This window comes from Anser cygnoides, chromosome 1 (assembly GCF_040182565.1).
Source record: "Anser cygnoides isolate HZ-2024a breed goose chromosome 1, Taihu_goose_T2T_genome, whole genome shotgun sequence".
Classification (NCBI taxonomy): Eukaryota; Metazoa; Chordata; class Aves; order Anseriformes; family Anatidae; genus Anser; species Anser cygnoides.
In genome coordinates, this window is record NC_089873.1 from 155,520,525 (window position 1) to 155,538,035 (window position 17,511).

At 50.8% G+C, this 17,511-nt stretch overlaps 2 protein-coding genes across 8 annotated transcripts in view; one reads left to right on the plus strand and one right to left on the minus strand.

The window, feature by feature from the left end:
• Positions 1-5,746: 5,746 nt before the first annotated feature.
• Positions 5,747-9,117, plus strand: LOC106031807 (G-protein coupled receptor 183-like). 2 transcript variants are annotated; one of them, XM_013174434.3, is made up of 2 exons: positions 5,747-6,795; positions 7,752-9,117. In XM_013174434.3, exon 2 carries the CDS (start codon positions 7,772-7,774, stop codon positions 8,828-8,830), a length of 1,059 nt encoding a protein of 352 aa, XP_013029888.3. In that variant the 5' UTR covers positions 5,747-6,795; positions 7,752-7,771; the 3' UTR covers positions 8,831-9,117. The 2 variants fall into 2 exon arrangements, with proteins under 2 accessions (XP_013029888.3, XP_013029890.3); XM_013174436.3 differs by lacking the exon at positions 5,747-6,795 and adding an exon at positions 6,802-6,925.
• Positions 9,118-12,890: 3,773 nt separating this feature from the next.
• The window catches only part of UBAC2 (UBA domain containing 2), a 106,701-nt gene continuing 102,080 nt past the window's right edge, over positions 12,891-17,511 (minus strand). For all 6 annotated transcript variants that reach the window (XM_066986408.1, XM_066986395.1, XM_048072657.2 and 3 more), the window contains one exon: positions 12,891-16,561. In XM_066986408.1, the coding sequence (XP_066842509.1) occupies positions 16,454-16,561 (108 nt within the window). In that variant the 3' untranslated portion in view covers positions 12,891-16,453. The remainder of the gene's footprint in view (positions 16,562-17,511) is intronic.

The window sequence follows — 17,511 nt, forward strand, 5'->3', positions numbered from 1 at the left end:
TGAACGCTCTTTCAAAGCGATCGTGATTTTAAACAGCCCCGAGGTCGGGCTTTGATCGGGGCTGTGGAGAACAAAACGCTCCCCTCCGACCAAACGTTTCAAAATTACGCATTTTAACAGCTCACGGCTGCATTGGTTGCTGCAGACAACTAACGCTGGCAGGCAGCCAAGCCAAAAAAGAAGAAAGAAAAAAAAAAAAAAAAAAAAGAAGCTAACTTCCACAACATGCTAAGCCACACGGTACTTTGTCACAGACAAAATATTCACTGAATAACAATCATGAAAGCAAATTCACGATTTTAAGAACCTCTGAAAATTTCCAGCGTGGCTCACGGGCAAGGTCCCTCTTCGAGGCTTCCGGCTGCGTGGTGCTGAACCGTAAAACCCTGACTGGTAGAGAAGTCAGATCCCTACCTGCGAGGTGCAAAGCGTTCGGTAGCTCCTTCGGTATCTCGTGACAGAGGTGCGGATGCGAGGGTGGGTGCAGTGGGAGGCACATCCCCACCCCGGCAAGCCACGCCACCGAGGTTTCTGGCATTCCCACCTGTGCAAAGCCTCGACAGAGGGAAGGGGCTTCGAGCAAGCCCTTGGCTTGAATACGCCAGTGGTGAGTGAAACCCCAGGAAGCAAAATTTCCACTAGGAAGAAAAAAATTTGGTAAACACACTCCTGGGAGCACAGAGAGGAGACCAGCCACAGGTTGGAGTCAGGAGACAAGCATCAAGAAGCAAAGGCATGTAACAAATGTATTGAAAAAATATTTAGCCAACAAGCCCAGAAAACTGTGGTCCTTTAAGGTGGTAGGGTTTAAGATCTATCTGTCTGGTCTTTCAAGAAAGCCTTAAAAAGAAAAATTTGCCAACTGGAAAATAAATCCTTATGGATATGGATAAATCTGGATATAATACAGACATTTAAAGCATCACCAAAAATCAGGCTGATGAAATGTACAAATTTTAAATCGCTGTAGTTTAAATGGGGCATTTTCTTGAGTTGAGTGCAGAGCCATGAGACAGCCCTTACTAAAAGGAAGGGACAGAAGTTGTGCTGGAGGTTCAATGAAGCACATTGCCCACCTGACGTGGTCTTCAGGTCTAAAGCCCAGTCAGGAAAGTGAGCTGCAGAGAAATGCAAGACCCACACAGGGTTTGCTACCATTTTCTTGGGGTAGGACTCTGAGACCGTCACGTCATTTCTCCATGCAACTGAAGAGTGCCAGAACATCTCCCTTCCCTACCCCCAGTGACCTTCAGCCTTTCTGAGGTTATGCAGTAGTGCCGGTAAGGGAGACAACCCTGCAAAAACCCTTGTAGCCCATGAGAAATAACAACTAATTTATCTTGCAGCCTTGAACAAAATGTTACTTGCATGAACATAGTCCTCCATGGGGAAACTGCAAAGCAAAGCTGAGGATGCACCCGGAGATGTTGCTCTCTACTTATTGTTCAGCTCCCAAAGTGCTTCTTCTCTTTTCCCAGTTTCCCAACTCTTTGTGAAATCTTCTGCTACTTGGAGATCTCAGAATCACAGGATGGCTGAGGCTGGAAGGCACCTCTGGAGGCCATCTGGTCCAAGCCCTGCTCCAGCAGGGCCACCCAGAGCAGGCTGCCCAGGGCCATGTCCAGGCGGCTTTTGAAGATCTCCAAGGAGGCCCCACAGCCTCTCAGGACAACCTGTGCCAGGGCTCCTCACCCGCCCAGCACAGAAGTGCTGCCTGGTGCTCAGAGGGAGCCTCCTGGGTGCCAGTTGGTGCCCAGGGCCTCTTGTCCTGGCACCGGGCACCACCACAAAGAGCCTGGCTCTGTCCTCTCTGCAGCATCCCTTTAGGTGTTAATTATTAAAAATTATTATTGTTAATAATTAATATCAGTTACTATAATTAATAAAAAATCATTAATAAGAAGCCCCCTGAGCCTCTTCTTCTGCAGGCTGAACTGTCTCAGCCTTTCCCCGTGCCCCAGTCCCTTCATCGCCCTCACGGCCGTTTGCCAGACTCCCTCCAGTAGCTCCAGTCCTCTCCAGTACCGGGGAGCCCAGGGCTGGACACAGATGCACGGGAGCATTGTGTGCACGTGCAGGAGCAGCCTCTGGCTTGGAGCAGGGCAGGAGGCTGGGCTGGCAGCTCTCTGTGAAGTTACATCTCCCCAGCACTTTCTGTTACGTGACGTCTTTCAGTTCTTGCCCAGCAGGTACTGTTTGGGTTGGAGCTGTTGTGGAAACACTGCCTCAGGGCGAATGCTGCTGGAAAATTCCACCTAACAACAGATTAGCAATTTCTGACAGTAAAATTCACGAGAAACATTCTGTTTTCGTAGATGAAAACAATAATGCTGTGGGTGCCCTGCAGAGAGGCGCTGGCCCCCGAGGGATCACGCCTTGATGGGGCGGTGGGCGTATGAGGAGGCGGCCACCAGCGTGTCACGGCCTGCTCTGGGAAGAGCCGAGCACGGTGGCCCTGTCTTCAGGGGGCACAGAGAGCAGCAGCACCACGACGAAGCCACGTTAAGGTTGCATTTGGCGTCTTGCAAACGAGGAGAGGGCTGTACCACACGAGTTACAAAACGAGGCGTCCCGTCGGAATAAACTGTAGCGCAAGCTCGCGGTGACCCGGGCTGAATCGAGATGCCTTTTTGGCACCTCTGATGCCTCAAACACTCAGCCCGGGCTGAATCAGATGCACCTCTGATGCACAAACACTCAGCTCAGCACCTCTTGCACACCCGCGGCTCCTGCCCGGGCCGCGGCTGCACGTTACAAGCCTGCGGGCATACGCAGCGTGCGCAGCCCCTCGGTAAGAAAAAACAGATAAAAATAGGACCTCTGTTCTCCAAACCTGCCTTCTGATTGCCTTTTTTTTTTTTTTTTTTAACAAGTGTTTAAACATTGTTTTTAACCACAGAGATCAGATACTCAGACAACTTTCATCTCATTCCTGCAGAATCAAAATGGAGCTTCTCGGCAGCAGCGTGGCGGGGCACCGGTGATGTTCGCACTCAGCAGAGGAAGTTGCCTCGTAACGCGAATTTCCCTGGTATTTCTCCTGCCAGGGTGCCCAGCCCTGCATGGCCAGGCACTGCCCCAGCTCCTGCAGCATCCCCCTGCAGCTGGGTGGCCCGGACCATTGCCACCTGGAAGCCCAGCAGTCCCTGCAGCCCACCGAGATCCATGCTTGCCCCTTGGTCCTGACCATGAGGTCCTCAGAGCTGTGTGGATCTTCGCAGCCAAGGTCAGAGCAAGCCCCTGTCTTCTGAGACATCACCTCCAGACCAAACCAGGGCATTTCACTCAGAAACACAGTTCAACTGTATCATTACTCAGTGTTTTTCCCGATGCAGATTTAGGGCCAGATTAAGTTTCAAGTGCTCCAAAACCCCGGTAATTACTTTCTTGAGATTTTGGTCACCAACTGGCAAGAATCTCAGCACAGGTTTTGCTCTTTCTGCAGTTTCCATCACCTTGAGTTGAAGCCTCCCAGACATCATCCCCCCCTCCCCCCATAGCTGCTGCTATCAATGGGCAAGGCAAGCTGGCACTGAAGCCAGTTGTCCTCCTAATTTTGGTTCTGCTCCCCCACCAGGTGAACATCAGAGGACCGAGCTGTGGAAAATCCCTGCCTGTCGTGTTGAAACCGAAAGCACCTGGATCGGAGATTTTGCGTCTGAACCCGAAGCTTCCTGAAAATGTTTTGCACCTGAAGACAGAAACAGCAGCTGAAGCCAAAGGGGGGAGGAAGCCAGGAGAGGCGATGAGGCAATGGAAAGAAAGCGCAGAAGCTTCCTGCCGCCCCTGGCGCAGAGGGGATGCTGCCTCCTCCGCGTCACGGCGCCCGGCTCCAGATCACCTCTGGACCTGAGGCACCCCACTGGGGCTTGGGCAGCAGCCCAGATTTGGGTCTGGAGACCTTGCTTGGAGCAAGCCTGGTGCCAGCACGTTCAAGGCTCCTGGAGACCCTTCGCAAGCTTTCCCCATCGATCCTGTGGACCGTGGGCCTGGGGGAGCGAGACCCATCGGCCTGCAGGACGGGAGGGAAAGGCGACCATTGCAGAGCCTGTGGCAGCAGGGCACCAGGATGCGGCCTGTCCAGATAATGGTGCCTCTTCGTAGGCCAGCACGGTGGCTCTGGTGTAAGAAGTCACCGACTGACAGAGCCAAATTTGAGGGGAAGGAGCAGACCGGCTCCTAGGGGCTGAAGGACAGTGGCAGGCACGACGCTGGCCTGAAGGACCAGCCCCAGAGGAGCCACGGGTGGGGTCTTCTGCTGGGCAAGGCAAAGCCTGCGAGAAAAGGCCTCCAGAAACCAAAGGGGGCTGCAGAGAGTCCTGGAAATACCTGGGCCAGCTGGTGGCAGGGAGCGACATCCATGGCTTCGCAGGAAAGGGTGGGGAGGGTTTGTAGGTCTTTGTTTTTGGGTGGGGACAGAAATGGGCTGGAAGAGCATGGAGTAAAGAAGAGGGGTGGGGGAGCAGTTTCTCCAAGGTGCTGTGAAAACACAGGCCGCAGCAGAAAGGACGTGACCAGGGCGGAGCAGGAGCACCCTGAGGAGAGGCGGCCTGGTGCCAACATGGGTGCAGCAGCAGAAGACCTGAACCCAGGGAGGGTCCTGGCCCGAAAGGAGCCGTGGCTGCGGCGTGGCGGGGCTGTGCAACGGGTGGAGCTGGGTTGCACGCCCGTAGCGCAGCACCTGCTGCACGCAAGGCAGGAGCGTGTTTTGCACAGAAGAAGAACCCACTTCCTTTCTTCTGCCTTGCAAAAATAAAAATAAAATTAAATCGGGCAGAGAGCGCTTTGCTTCCCTCCCTCCTTATTTCCAAGCTGTTCCCAGGTGCGGCTGACACCCGGACCTGTGGGCTCCTTCGCCTCCCGCTGAGGCTGGCGCTGCCTCATGGGGCTCATCCCTCCTCTGGTCTCCCCGGCCCCACAGAGGCACCTTGGCCTCTACTCAGGGTTGAGACCCCCAGAGCCCCTCTACGTGGCCCTCCCTGGCACTGTGGTGCCTTCCCGTGCCCATGGTGATGGGACGGGACACGAAAGGACCTGGGGGTGAGGCTTTTGGGTTTTCCCTTTGAAACCCTCCTGCCATGAGCGCCAGGGAGGGAGGGAGGAAGGCCAGGAGCCTCTGGGATAAGGCAACCCCTCGCCCACCCTCCGTGCTGAAGTGACCACCACCCGGCTGTGAGCTGTGGGTGCCCGAGCCTTCACCTCATTTTGGCAAAGTGTGAGGTGAAGGACGGTCCTGAACCCACTCTCAGGTGTGTGCTCAGGATCAGGCCTTCCGCAGGGATAACCCCGTGCAATGTCATGTCCTCCGGGCACCATCGTGACGGAGCAGCTCGAGAACATCTGAGCCCTGCACAAGTTTGGGTGGCTTAACTATTGACAGGTGTGCACGTAGAAAATCCCCATCACGAAGGAATATTTTCTGTAATTTACTCAGCAGCTATTGTCCCATCAGCAGACCTCTCCCCTCAGGCAATATAAACCCCTGAGCAATAGAAGTGTCTCCATGAACAGATGATTGTGAGCAAATTTTCATTATTAGTCTTTAAGTTGTAGAAGTTCATGCCAATATCATTCACTGTGTAATTTCTGTACAAATGACTCACTGCACATGAGTACACAGATTAGTGCTGAGTTTAATGCCACTATGCTGAAAACGATTATAAATATTATGCAATTAAAGAATTGGTTGAGCTTTACTAGCATAAAGGGAAATTTAAGTTTAGCTTAACTGTAATCTTAACCTTGACATTTCTTAGCCTCAGTGTTTTCCAGTACTGCCCTAAAGGTCCCCTGCTGGGAATTTCCTAGCTTACTGGGAGTTTTTGGAAGGAGAAAAAAAAAAATAAAATAAAAAAAGAAAACAAGCGAGATCATCACCACCAAAAAGAAAAAAACCCCAACCACCGAGCAGAGTCTGAAATCCTCCTGGGATCTGAAAGCCCCCCGCGGCCTCCAGGAAACAGAGGCCGTGGGGAAGGCCGTCCTGCCAGCTGTGGGGCAGGCCGCGCTTCTGCGAACGTTTTGGGAAGTGCCAAAAGCTCGAGGAAAGTACTCAGCCCTGCCGCGGGGCGGGCTGGCTGCCCCCAGCAGCTCCCGGCAGCCTACACGTGAAGATGGGCTTCCAAGGAGGGCAAACTGTCCGACTCCACGGAGAATGGTCTGCACCTCACGGAGCAGCGCCCACCGGGCTCTCCATCCCTCCTCGGGCGGAGAGTTAATGGCACACGTGGGCTCTGTGTGGGTGTGATAAGCTGCACCAAGTGTTTTCCTGGACTTTTGGGAAAAAAGTGAAGCAACCCCATCAGGCTGCCCTGGCAGGGGGCTGAGCCCCAGGGCGATAGCGTGAAACAGGGTCGGAGCTGTTGTCTTTAATCTAGTGCATTTTGCATTCTCGTAGAAATTTTCAGAGTAAAACCCAAAGTCGGCTGAGATGTCAGGAGCGATTGCTGCGCAGGTACAGTCATTTGTCTTCCCCGGCGCTGCCACTACTGAGAACAACCCCACGGCTGACAAATGCCTCTCACACACCGAGAAAAGAGAAAGAAAAAAAAAAAAAAGCCCAGCGAGAACACACGTTTTTACTAAACCTAAGAGAGAGAAAAAAAAAAAAAAGCCCAAACCTCCCGGTGCTTTTATAACGTGAGCCAATACTGAGAGGCACTCAGACACACAGCCGGGAGCACGGCGCTGGAGGGTCCTACGCTGGGGCGGGAGGAAGAGGAGGAAGAAGAGGAGGAGGAGGAGGAGGAGGAGGAGAAAGGAGAAGAGGAGGAGGAAAAGGAAGGCAACCGCGAGGTGGGTGTGTGTCCGTGCGTCTGTCAGAGCGCCTGTGTCGGTGCGTCCGTGTGCACCTGAGCTGCCGGGGGCTGCGGGACCGCAGAGCGGGGAACAGCAGCGGGACACAAACCCACAGCCAGAGCGTGCGGTGAGGGGCGGCTGGCCAGGATGGATAGGGATGGACAGATAGACAGGATGGGGATGGACAGGACGGGGATGGACAGGATGGGATGGATGGGATGGGGATGGACAGGATGAGGATGAGGATGGGATGGGATGGACGGGATGGGGAGGGATAGGATGGAGGTGGATGGGATGATGGGATGGGTGGAGGGTGCTGGATGGGACAGGGCAGGCACAGAACCCACGTCCCAAAGCACATCGAGGAGCAGAGCACACAGATTTGGTAGTGGGATGCGTCCCACTCCCCTCTTTGAAGGGGCAGGAGGCATCACCAGCACAGGGAAAGCTGGGATTTTTCCTGTCTTTATTTTTTTTTTATTTTTGTTTCTGCCCTCCAGACCCCCTCCTGCCCCAGCCCCGCCTCTGTCTGGGCATTTTTTCATTGAATGTCCCCATTACCCCCGCAGTGATGAATAAATTATACCACTGCCACGAGATGAGTTTGGGACCTTGTTTGTGTGACACGCAATTATATCTCCCCCTCTCCTCCCCCCTCCCTCCACATCCTTTCTGGTATTGCTTGGATGTGCAAAAAAAAAAATAAAATAAAATAAAAATAAGAGGAGCTGGTGACAAGAACCAGAAAGAAGACAATGAGTCACAGCCTTTGTTTCGCCGCTCGCACCGAAATCACCAGAGATGCGTTTTTCCAAATGACTGGGGCTGAGCGCTGCCGGGGGGGCGGCAGGGAGCGGGAGGGGACAGGCCCTTGGCTTCCTGGTAAGAGCCAGCCCTGGGGGTGCCGGTCCCGCTTTCGCAGGCTGCGGGTTTCACCTCTCTTCTCATCCCAGGGGAGAGGAACTGGCTGGAAATGGCTGCTGTGGAGACTGCGTTCCCCCCTGCCAACCTCACCTCCGTCAACCAGAGCGGCTGCAACGTGCACAACCACCACTTCTCGGCCAAAGTCACCTTCTCCCTCTTCTACACCGCCCTGCTGGTGTTTGGCGCCTGCGGGAACATCCTGGCCCTCTGCATCACCTTCCAGCGCAGGAAGAAGAAGCTCAACTCCACCGACCTCTACCTGGTCAACCTGGCCCTGTCCGACGCCCTGTTCACACTGGCGCTGCCGGGCAGGATCGCCTACTACGTCCTGGAGTTTAACTGGCCCTTTGGGGACTGGTTCTGCCGGGCCACCGCCTTCATTTTCTACATGAACACCTACGTGGGCATCTACTTCATGACCTGCGTGAGCGTGGACCGCTACATCGCCGTGGTGCGCACCAGGCACCCCGGCAGGATCCGGAGGATGAGCCGTGCCAGGGCCATCTGCGTCCTCATCTGGTTCTTGGTGTTCCTGCAGACGGCGCCGCTGCTCCTGCGGCCCATGACGCGGAGGATGGGGGAGAAGCTGACGTGCATGGAGTACTTCAACTTCGAGGAGATCCCCAAGCTGCCCTACCTGCTGCTGGTGGCCTGCGTGCTCGGCTTCTTCCTGCCCGTGGGCATCATCTTGGTGTGCTACGTGCGGATCAACCTCAAGCTCTGCCAGACCGCCAAGGAGAACCCGCTGACGGTGAAGAATGGACACCACTGCCGGGCCTTCACCGTCATCCTGGTGGTGCTGCTGGCTGTCCTGCTCTGCTTCAGCCCCTACCATCTCAACATCGTCCAGTTCATGGTCAGGAAGATCCTCTACCAGCCGTCCTGCCGCGAGCAGCAAGCCTTCAAGATGTCCCTGCAAGTCACCGTGGCCTTCATGAACCTCAACTGCTGCATTGACCCCATCATCTACTTCTTCGCCTTCCGGGGCTACAAGCGGAGGCTGCTCCGCATCTTCAGGAACAGCGGCTCCATGGCCACCTCCTCCACTGTCAAGACCCCCTCCGAGAGCAACAGCAACAGCCAGCCCCAGGGCTCCAGCTCCGTCTAGTGGCACGACCCCTCCTTTTCTCTCCGGCCCACAGCGTAGGGACCATGCCCCACAGCAGGACCCGCTCTGGCAGAGCCCCACCGGCCATACTTCTGCTCTGTGGGGCACGGGGCCACCAACACCACCTGGAGACGCTCTCCTGGAGTAGAAGGGCCCGTCCTCACCTCAGCCCCAGAGCATGCAGCGCCCACAAGGGCTGGTGGAGGCCCTGGGGGTTTCCCAGAGCCACCCTCCCACATGTGTCCCGCACCCACTGCGGGGCCGGTGGCTGCGGGTAATGTGCCCGTCCCTGCTTTTCTGCGTCCCTTTGTGGTGGATGTGCTCCAGGAAGAAGCCCTGAGGGGCTCGCTGCTGTCCCCCGGCCCGCACGTTGCATGGGGCAGGCAGCAAGCCAGCAGGGGCCTGCTCCCCTCCATGGCCCCGGGGAGGAGGTGCAGGGTCCCTCGCAGCGCTCTCCAGGAAACCTTCACCCCCGTCCTCCCCGCTACCTGATGTGAGCGGGGGAAAGGGGCCTGGAGGTGGCCTCATGGGGCCTTCTCTTGAACCCAGGGCCTGGGGTGCGAGCCAGCACCCAGGCTTGTCCTAGTGCTGCTGGCGGCTCATGTGTGACCATCTCCAGAGCGAGCGGAGGAGGCCCAGGGAGTCTGGGTCCCGTCGACACCCCTGCGGCGGGGAGAAGTCGTCACGAGCCAGGAGCTCCTCGGATCCTCTCTGAAGTGGCTGGGCTGCGAGGCCTGGCACAGGTGATGCCTGCGTGTGCAGGACATCACGGTGCCTGGGGCGCCTGCCTTGTGCCGGAGGCTGGAAGGGACGGAGATGCGCGCGTAGGCTTGAAAAGGAGGAAAACCGGCTTTATTTTGCTTAACTTTCATGAACTGGCACTTTTGATTAATCTAAATCGTTCCTGAAGGTAATAATGTTTCTTTGTTGCTAGAAGGTCAATGACAGAGTCATGTGCAGCCCTTTACTGTTCAAGTGCACATGAATCAGCTTTCGGATGATGATGGCTTTACCCCCAGTGCGGGTACCTGCAGCACCCCGCAGGCTGGCTGAGAGGGACGCATAAAGTAACTGCGGTTGGAAAGTGTCTCCAGCGGGACCTTCCAGGTTGCCTGGGCCCCACTCAAAGCAGGTGGAACTGCAGTGCTGGCCTGAAGGGAGCCTGTGTCCTGTACGGCATGCCACAATGGACAAGGAAGAGCCGGCATGCAATAGTTTAGGAATATCAATGGTCTGAACACTGTAAAGGAGCCCGGCAAGGGTCACCAGTCCAACAGCCCGCGTGAAGCAGGACCACCACTAGCACGAGGTCAGTGGCCACGGCTTGGTCCAGCTTGGACCAAGATCCTCCAAGGAGGAGGCTCCCGCACCAAGGTGTTGGGTTCTTGTGCCGCACCCCCTCCGGATGGAAACACTCGTGGTGCTTGAACCTCCCCGTCTGCAGCTGGTGGCCGTCACCCCCTAACATCGTCCCCTGTCACCGAGGAGTGGTGCTGTGCGAGCGCAGTGGCCTCGCTCCTCTGGACGGACTTTGGAGGACACCAACCTGGGGACAGCAGGAGGACACACAAGGGACAAGGGAGCAGGCCAGAGCAGCCTGCCAAAAGGAGAGTTGTTTTAGGGATCCCCTGTCGCCTGAATCAGCTCGCCCGCCCGTGCGTGTTCCCCAGCTGCTGGTGTAGGAGTGTGAAAATGGGGCATTTCACTAAAACCATACGTTCATTGAAGAGAAACGGGCGCAACGTACATTCTCTACACTTCATTCATCGCCCGAGCTGAACTACTCGCAAAATGCTCGCTTCAATCATGCAATTGCACGGCAGCTGGCCCCTGGAGCCGTGCATGCTTCCTGCGGCTCGCTCCGCCTTGTGAGCGACCTCGATGAGAACATTTCTCATCCCTCCTCTTATCAGCTCCTATCGGTAACTGCACCGCCGCTGCTGTTGCTCCCTTCCTGACATTCTCCTCGGTGCAAACGCATCTGAAATCACCGCTGCGCTGCTGCCATCAGATGTGGGATTCCTGCAGAGGAACGCGAGCAGACACCCATGCAGGGGCGAGATAACATCTGGGGAGCGGCGACCGCAGCTGGCAGACAAGGAGCTGTTGTCTCTGCAGGGACGGGGACACCGCGGCCGCGCCCCGGCAGCGCATCCTCTGCAACGCTGGGGCTCGCCAAAAGAGGGAGAGCCGAGACCTTATCCGGGGCTGGCAAGATTAATATTTCTGTATTAATATTTTGAAGTCACCTGGAGCTGCCACTGCTCTTCTCAAGCCATGCAAGAGTCTGCTTAATATAATAAATACGGTGGTTGCGAAGGCTGAGGCAGCTGTGCAGCCTTCATCAGCGTCACCGATGGTTTTCCAAGCAAAGAGTTACTTTTGCGCCGTCTCGATCCAGCCTAGGCTGCCGACTTTTGACCTGAAGAGAGATGGGAAAATTGCTGGTTTTATCCCGAGGCAGTGAGCACACTTATTTTTTTTGCGGTCGCACGGCACTAGCGTATCTGCGTACAGCGTGCAGATTACAGACCTACGTGATGCAAAATGAAATTCCCTTCGCAAACCCACGCTGTGACCCTTGCAGTTCAAAACCCCTTGTGAGTCAAAATCCTCTAAGGCAGCACATTTCAGCCTTCTCCCGATTTCTGCAAAAGGGCGATTAGCTCAGGCAATTAAACGGCGTGCAGAAAGCACGTAGGGAAGGCCTGCCTGCAAAGCTGTACCTCCTGATGGGGATTTACCAGGTGGAGAGCCGCCTTTTCCCTTAGTGGTGGTTCCCAGCTCCACGCTTCCAGTCGGCACGAGCTCTCCACCCACCTCTCTCCCTTCTGTTTCGGCAGGAGGGCAGCGTGCTGCAGCCGTGCCCTTCCTGGTGCAGGTCTCCCTGCAGGGCCCTGGCGAGGTGCCACGCACGGACTGGGGCCATCGGGACTGGGGCCATCGGGACTGGGGTCGGCAGGACCAGCCATGCTTTGTAAGCCACCACCATCTGCCTCGTCGCCTGCTGCGGTGACACCAGGGTTTGCTTCACCACCGAGCATCTGGGATCGACTGCAGTTTTCTTTCCTGGTTATCTGCAGCACCTCATGCAAAAGTGAACAAATAAAGTGGAAGGTCTCCCCTATCAGACATCCCTGAAAAGAAATAGGAGTGGGTTTTCGGTGCGGGATTAGCCGCAGTATCGTGTATTTGCATTTTTCATGCAGAATCTCTGTGGATTCTTTCCGAACCGACCTCGGCGTGCTGTGACGTCCCTCCGCCCCTTGTCTCAGCAGGTCTCTTCTTCCTCCCCTGTGCACTCCGTTTTCTGTGCTTCTAAACTCATTGTCAATCTGCTCATGTTATCTGAGCTCTCTCCTTCCTCTCAGCTCCACCTCTTTGCTGATCTTAGATGCCATTTACGGTCTCTACTTATCTCTGTTAAAGAAGGCCAAATCCTGCTTTCAGTTCAGCCACGATCCCCGAATTCTTCACCCACTTTTGAAGCAGATATATTCCTGCTTTCTCCAACGCTGCCATTCAGGCTTGGCTACGGCCTCCTGCAAACATGCGCAAGCCTGGCTAACTTCCAGTTTCCTCTTGGAAAGTCTCCTTTGCGAACGCCAGTGGCTGGACGGCCACCTTGTGGAGACTGCCACCAGCTGCACCCCTTCTCCAGGTCGCCACCGCCTGCTTCGTGTCCTGCACTTGCACTGGAAGCTCTTGGTAGCGCGGAACCTCTTTGAATTTCAGTGAAAAGTTGCGTGTACTTCCTACGGCCAAAGCACCGTTTTGTAGTACGGGAGGAATGTAATCCTCCTGAAAGTTAAACCAAACACAGTATGCTTTGAATAAGCACATTTACATGTATAATAAAATAGGCATCTACGTGTGCATACAAACACATACAGCGTTTGCGTGTTCATGTGACCCTCCTAGTAAAATAGTATTTATACTCATTCATACAAAGTGCTTATTTCTGTGGCTGTCCAGTTAAAGAAAGCTAACCTCATTTAGGTTTTTTCTTCTGGAAGAACACATACGAGAAATTAAACACACTCATGTATCGAAGCAAGAAGTAGTTCCAATGAATACTGTGCATTTATTTACCTTCAAACAGATGCAGCTCCCCTACAACAGCCCAGTTGTGGTCCTGAGTGCTTTCAAATCTGGATGCCCTTGCAACTGCATACATACTCCAAATGTACGTGTTGAACGAGCTGGGAAACCTTGCACACAGACCTTTAATTTTCTTGAACAAACGCTTAGCTCCAGTTAAATTAGTCAAAGTGATAAATAAACGTTCTCTCTCACTCTCTGTATATATACATATACACACATACACCCACCCACGCGTATATATGCATAAACTCATATGCAGAAGAGCCAAAATTTTTGCCGTATGTCCAGTACCCTGCTGTATATTTTGCTTGCTTGGTTTTTAGTTTCAGACAAAAGTAACGAGACCTCTTCAGCACGCGTTCACAAGGGCAAGGGCAGGTGCTATCGATAGGACGGGGAGGTACATGGACCAACCCCGACGGTCCACTCGCTCATGATGTAAGTAGTATGTGACCTTTAACACGCGTTTTGGGACAGGAAAATGTGTTAGTTAGGTGCAGAGCCCAATCATTCTGCATCTCAGCAAAAAGTTAAGGCTTGAGAACCTGGCAGCTTATCAGGCAGATTTCCACAAATACAAAGCTCTCTGTGGGTGTATTTCAAAGTATCACAACCATCTAGGAAAGTCCCCAGTAAATTATTCCGATGTTGTCTCAAAAGATAACATTCCTAGCCTGTCAGAGAAAGCAGAAAAACAGCTGCTGTTACTTCAAAACACCACATCTTGGCTTTAATAAAACCAGTCCGAATTTCCTATGGACTTAAAATTCTCTCCATAGAAAAGTGTTTTGCATTCTCTCGCTGCCTATACATACATTTGCGTCACACATAAAAAAGGAATGAGACGTTTAAAGTTGTGCTGGGCACAGCACTGTGTAAGCTGGAAGGAGCACACTCCTCACGCTCACAGAAATGGTCCACGAAAGTTTCACAATCAAGTGGAAATCGAGTTCATCTCCAGCTCTGATGCACGAAGCTTTTTCTACATTCTTGTATGAAACAGGAACTCTGCTCAACTGCATCAGAGACCCCTCCTTTTACCACTTCTATTTTTTTTTTCTCCTTGGAAATCACAACCCTGGAAGTATTTTGAGCAAAATCTGTTCTCACAGATATTGAGGGGAGTTTTCAACCAACGTCACCGAGACCTGAATTTTACTCCTCATGTTTGACCATGTTTTGTGAATTGCTCAGCAAAAAGGGGCTTTCCACACAACCGTGACATGTGGATACCCTCTGCATAGGTAAGGGTAGGAAAGGCTTTACACTTGGAGAATATCCACCACCATGTCCTGGGTGCCTCTTTACATATTTTAAAGTTCCAAGGAAGAAATGCAATGTCTGAAAGGGCACGTGTCCTGTTTAACTTATCCTGGGGGCTAGATGGACCTGAATTTCCTACAGACAAAATTTCACTTCTGAGGCCTTTATTGCTACTTACAAAAAATACTTGTGGAGGAAGAATCTGTATGTTTCAAAATTAAAACATGTATTCGTTTTAAAATATTTAATGGATTTCCCTATACAAATTATTGTAGGTTTCTTAGAAGGTATTCTTACATTTGACCTTTCTAAGGTATCCACTTTCTAGCTATCTGGGTAGAGAGACGTGCCTACGCTACACACAAAAAGTGCCACTCAGCTTCACAAAAACAAAATCTTTCACTTAAAAAACAAACCCTGCCTAAAAAATGTGATCACAGCAGCAAGCCCAGCCCTGAGGCAGGTTGATTAAAGCCCTGGAAAACACACAGTAACTCCAAAAAACTTCTTAATTCCCCCACTGGAAAATACTGAAACATATGTAAATGACTTTGACATAATTACAGAAGAATGTCATGTATGTAAAGATGAATAAATTTGATGTCATTTCTGTATAAGCACTTGGATGCCTGAAGGACGTTTTTCAGTTTTATCAGTCAATTACAAAAATAAGAAAGGTATCTCCCTCTCTATAAATCTTGTCCTGTAGTTTCCCGTTATATTTTCCAGGCCAAGTAAGACTGCAGAGACCTGTGCTTTGGCGCACACATGTTAATTTGGATTTTCTGAACGCTCTTCTCTGTCCTCTATTCTTTCACCTCATTCCCATTTCAACTGCTATGGCCTTTCGTATGCTTCTGATGACCTATATCTTTTTTCTAAACAAATGCGTGTGTTAAATGTGCCTGTGCATACACAAATAGACATACGTACACACAATATACAAACAAAAGTACATATACTCCGACACATATTAAATGCTTGAGATGCACAGATAGATGGGTTTCACGGAGTTGCAGTTTAGAATCCAGTACCACTCCCGCCTCGTTTTATGAAGGTGTTCACCTCTCTCCAGCCCACCTCCTAAAACTCCTAAGCTGCTCAGACCGAGCACGTCTGAGAGTCTAGTCAAGTACGTTTAATTATGAATTTAAACTTCAAAATCAGTATTGTACTACTTTGGCATAATGTCCTGTCAACTCTCGTGTTGCTCTGAATCACTCTTAAGATTAGTATTCTCATCTGAGATCAACAGTAAGTTGCTCGAGAGAGTGAGGATTCAGCAAATGCAGGGTCGCCCACGTCTTTGAAAGTAGAAAACTAGAACTATATAGAAAAGATAGCTTTTTATATTTTCCCTTTAAGATAGCATGTAGCCAGCTCAAAAAAATGAAGCCGGCACAGAGGAGACTGAGCACACATCCATCGTTACAGAAGTTTGTCTGAATTATAAGTAGAAGTCATTCAAATCATTTCAGTTCTGACCTTATCGTACCATTCAATTCACTTTTATTGCTTCCAGTGAGTGTCCTCATGCCCTGTGTCCGAACAGCAATTTACTCAGTTTGTAAAATTTAAATTTACGGTGGTCACTTACCATAGCTTGCAGTATGCACATGAATGTTCTCATATCCTATCTGTGCATTATGTGCTGAATGACAACTTTTATTCAAAAAGGAATTCAGGAAATAAAATATTACAGGCATTAATAAAACTTTCTGAAGAATGACAAATAGTCCCATAACCCTTTACTGAACTCAAAATGAAGTGATCTTCAAACATCTTATTACTGCAGTCAAAAAACAAGTACTGTAAAATAACATGTAAGCTAGAGAAATTAGACCAGTAAATGAAGAAAATACAATTTTTCTTGACAGGTAGTAAATCTAGTTGTGGTGGTTGCTGGAGCTTCTTTTCCTAGTCATTAAGTCTGACAACATGTCTAACAATGATTTACAAGAAAAAAACACCTACTCCATTTTAAAAATAAATTTAGGTGGTATCCAGTAATAAGTAGAAACTAAAGTTATTTTGAAAAGGATAACCAGAACAGAAACCACCAATTGATTTGAAGGCTTGGGAACAGTTCACATCATTCATTAACACTGCTTTCAACCACCAGTCATGCAGAGCCAGTTTCTCCTTCCTGACACTGCTTGCAGAGACAACCTTCGTGAGTCTGTCCACCAGGTGGCTTTGATCCTCTTTCAGACACGTACAAACCCAACAAGTAGAGTTCCTTCACACAGAAAACCATCAGTGCTGCAGTAGAAAATTAGTGGCTACATTTAAGTCATTATTTGAAGCCCTCAAAGCTTCCAGAGCATCTCCCCTGGAAAATCCCATTTCCATAAGTCGTGCGACCTGTAAAAGAAATAACATAAAACCACTGAAAAAACAGAGTTTTGTTCATACTGCGTGTGCATTAGCTATGTAACAGTGTCAGGGATCACTTTTTTCCACTAATCAGTCTGTTCAAAGGCTTACATTCCTAAAGAATAAGCAAGCACAGATCTGCAACACCACAAAGACACATCTGGGACAGCATGCTTGAAGATATTGTCAGAGAAAGAGACGACTGCTTTATGATAGTTTATTAAAAAACTACCTTTTGCTGAAAATGTATTTTCCTAGCTGGTCTAGTTTTGAGAGAGGAGTGAAATGGAAAGGAAGCTTTGTTGCCTGGCTGGCATTTCTTGTATTTTGCATTTTGGTACCATACATGACAACTGCAATCTGATCTCAGGGCTCACTGCTCTGGAGGTGAACGGGCCCTCGAGAACCCAGCGCTGACCAAAATGTGGAATTTTCCAGCAGATGGGAAAACCTGTCTGTACATACTTTGCTGTACTTTCCTTGAAAAAAAAACTACTTCTCCAAAGGTCATAAAAAACAGCGCATAAAAACCAAGAACACATTCACTCTAGGTGGTTTTTACAATAAACCTGAAAGCTACCCCTAAAGCAGAGGCAATGCAATACTTAAATTGGTTTGGTAAAATTCATGGAAGGATTCTAAATATTTTCAAAACAGTGCACGTCATTGACATCTGATGGAAGTATTACCTGGAAATGGGCATATTAAGAGAGTGATTTGGGTAATCAGTAACCAGTTGATCATCCTTCTCTACAATACCATGAACGGACACCTAACATTTTCTCATAGTGTTGTAACAGATTTTATTATATGTGAATTTTATTATATGTGAATTATTATATGTGAAAAAAATGTGCATATAATCAAATTTAATCTAGGGTTATATTTCAGTTTAAACTGCATTAAAAATCTACAATTCTCCATTAGGTATAACTGAA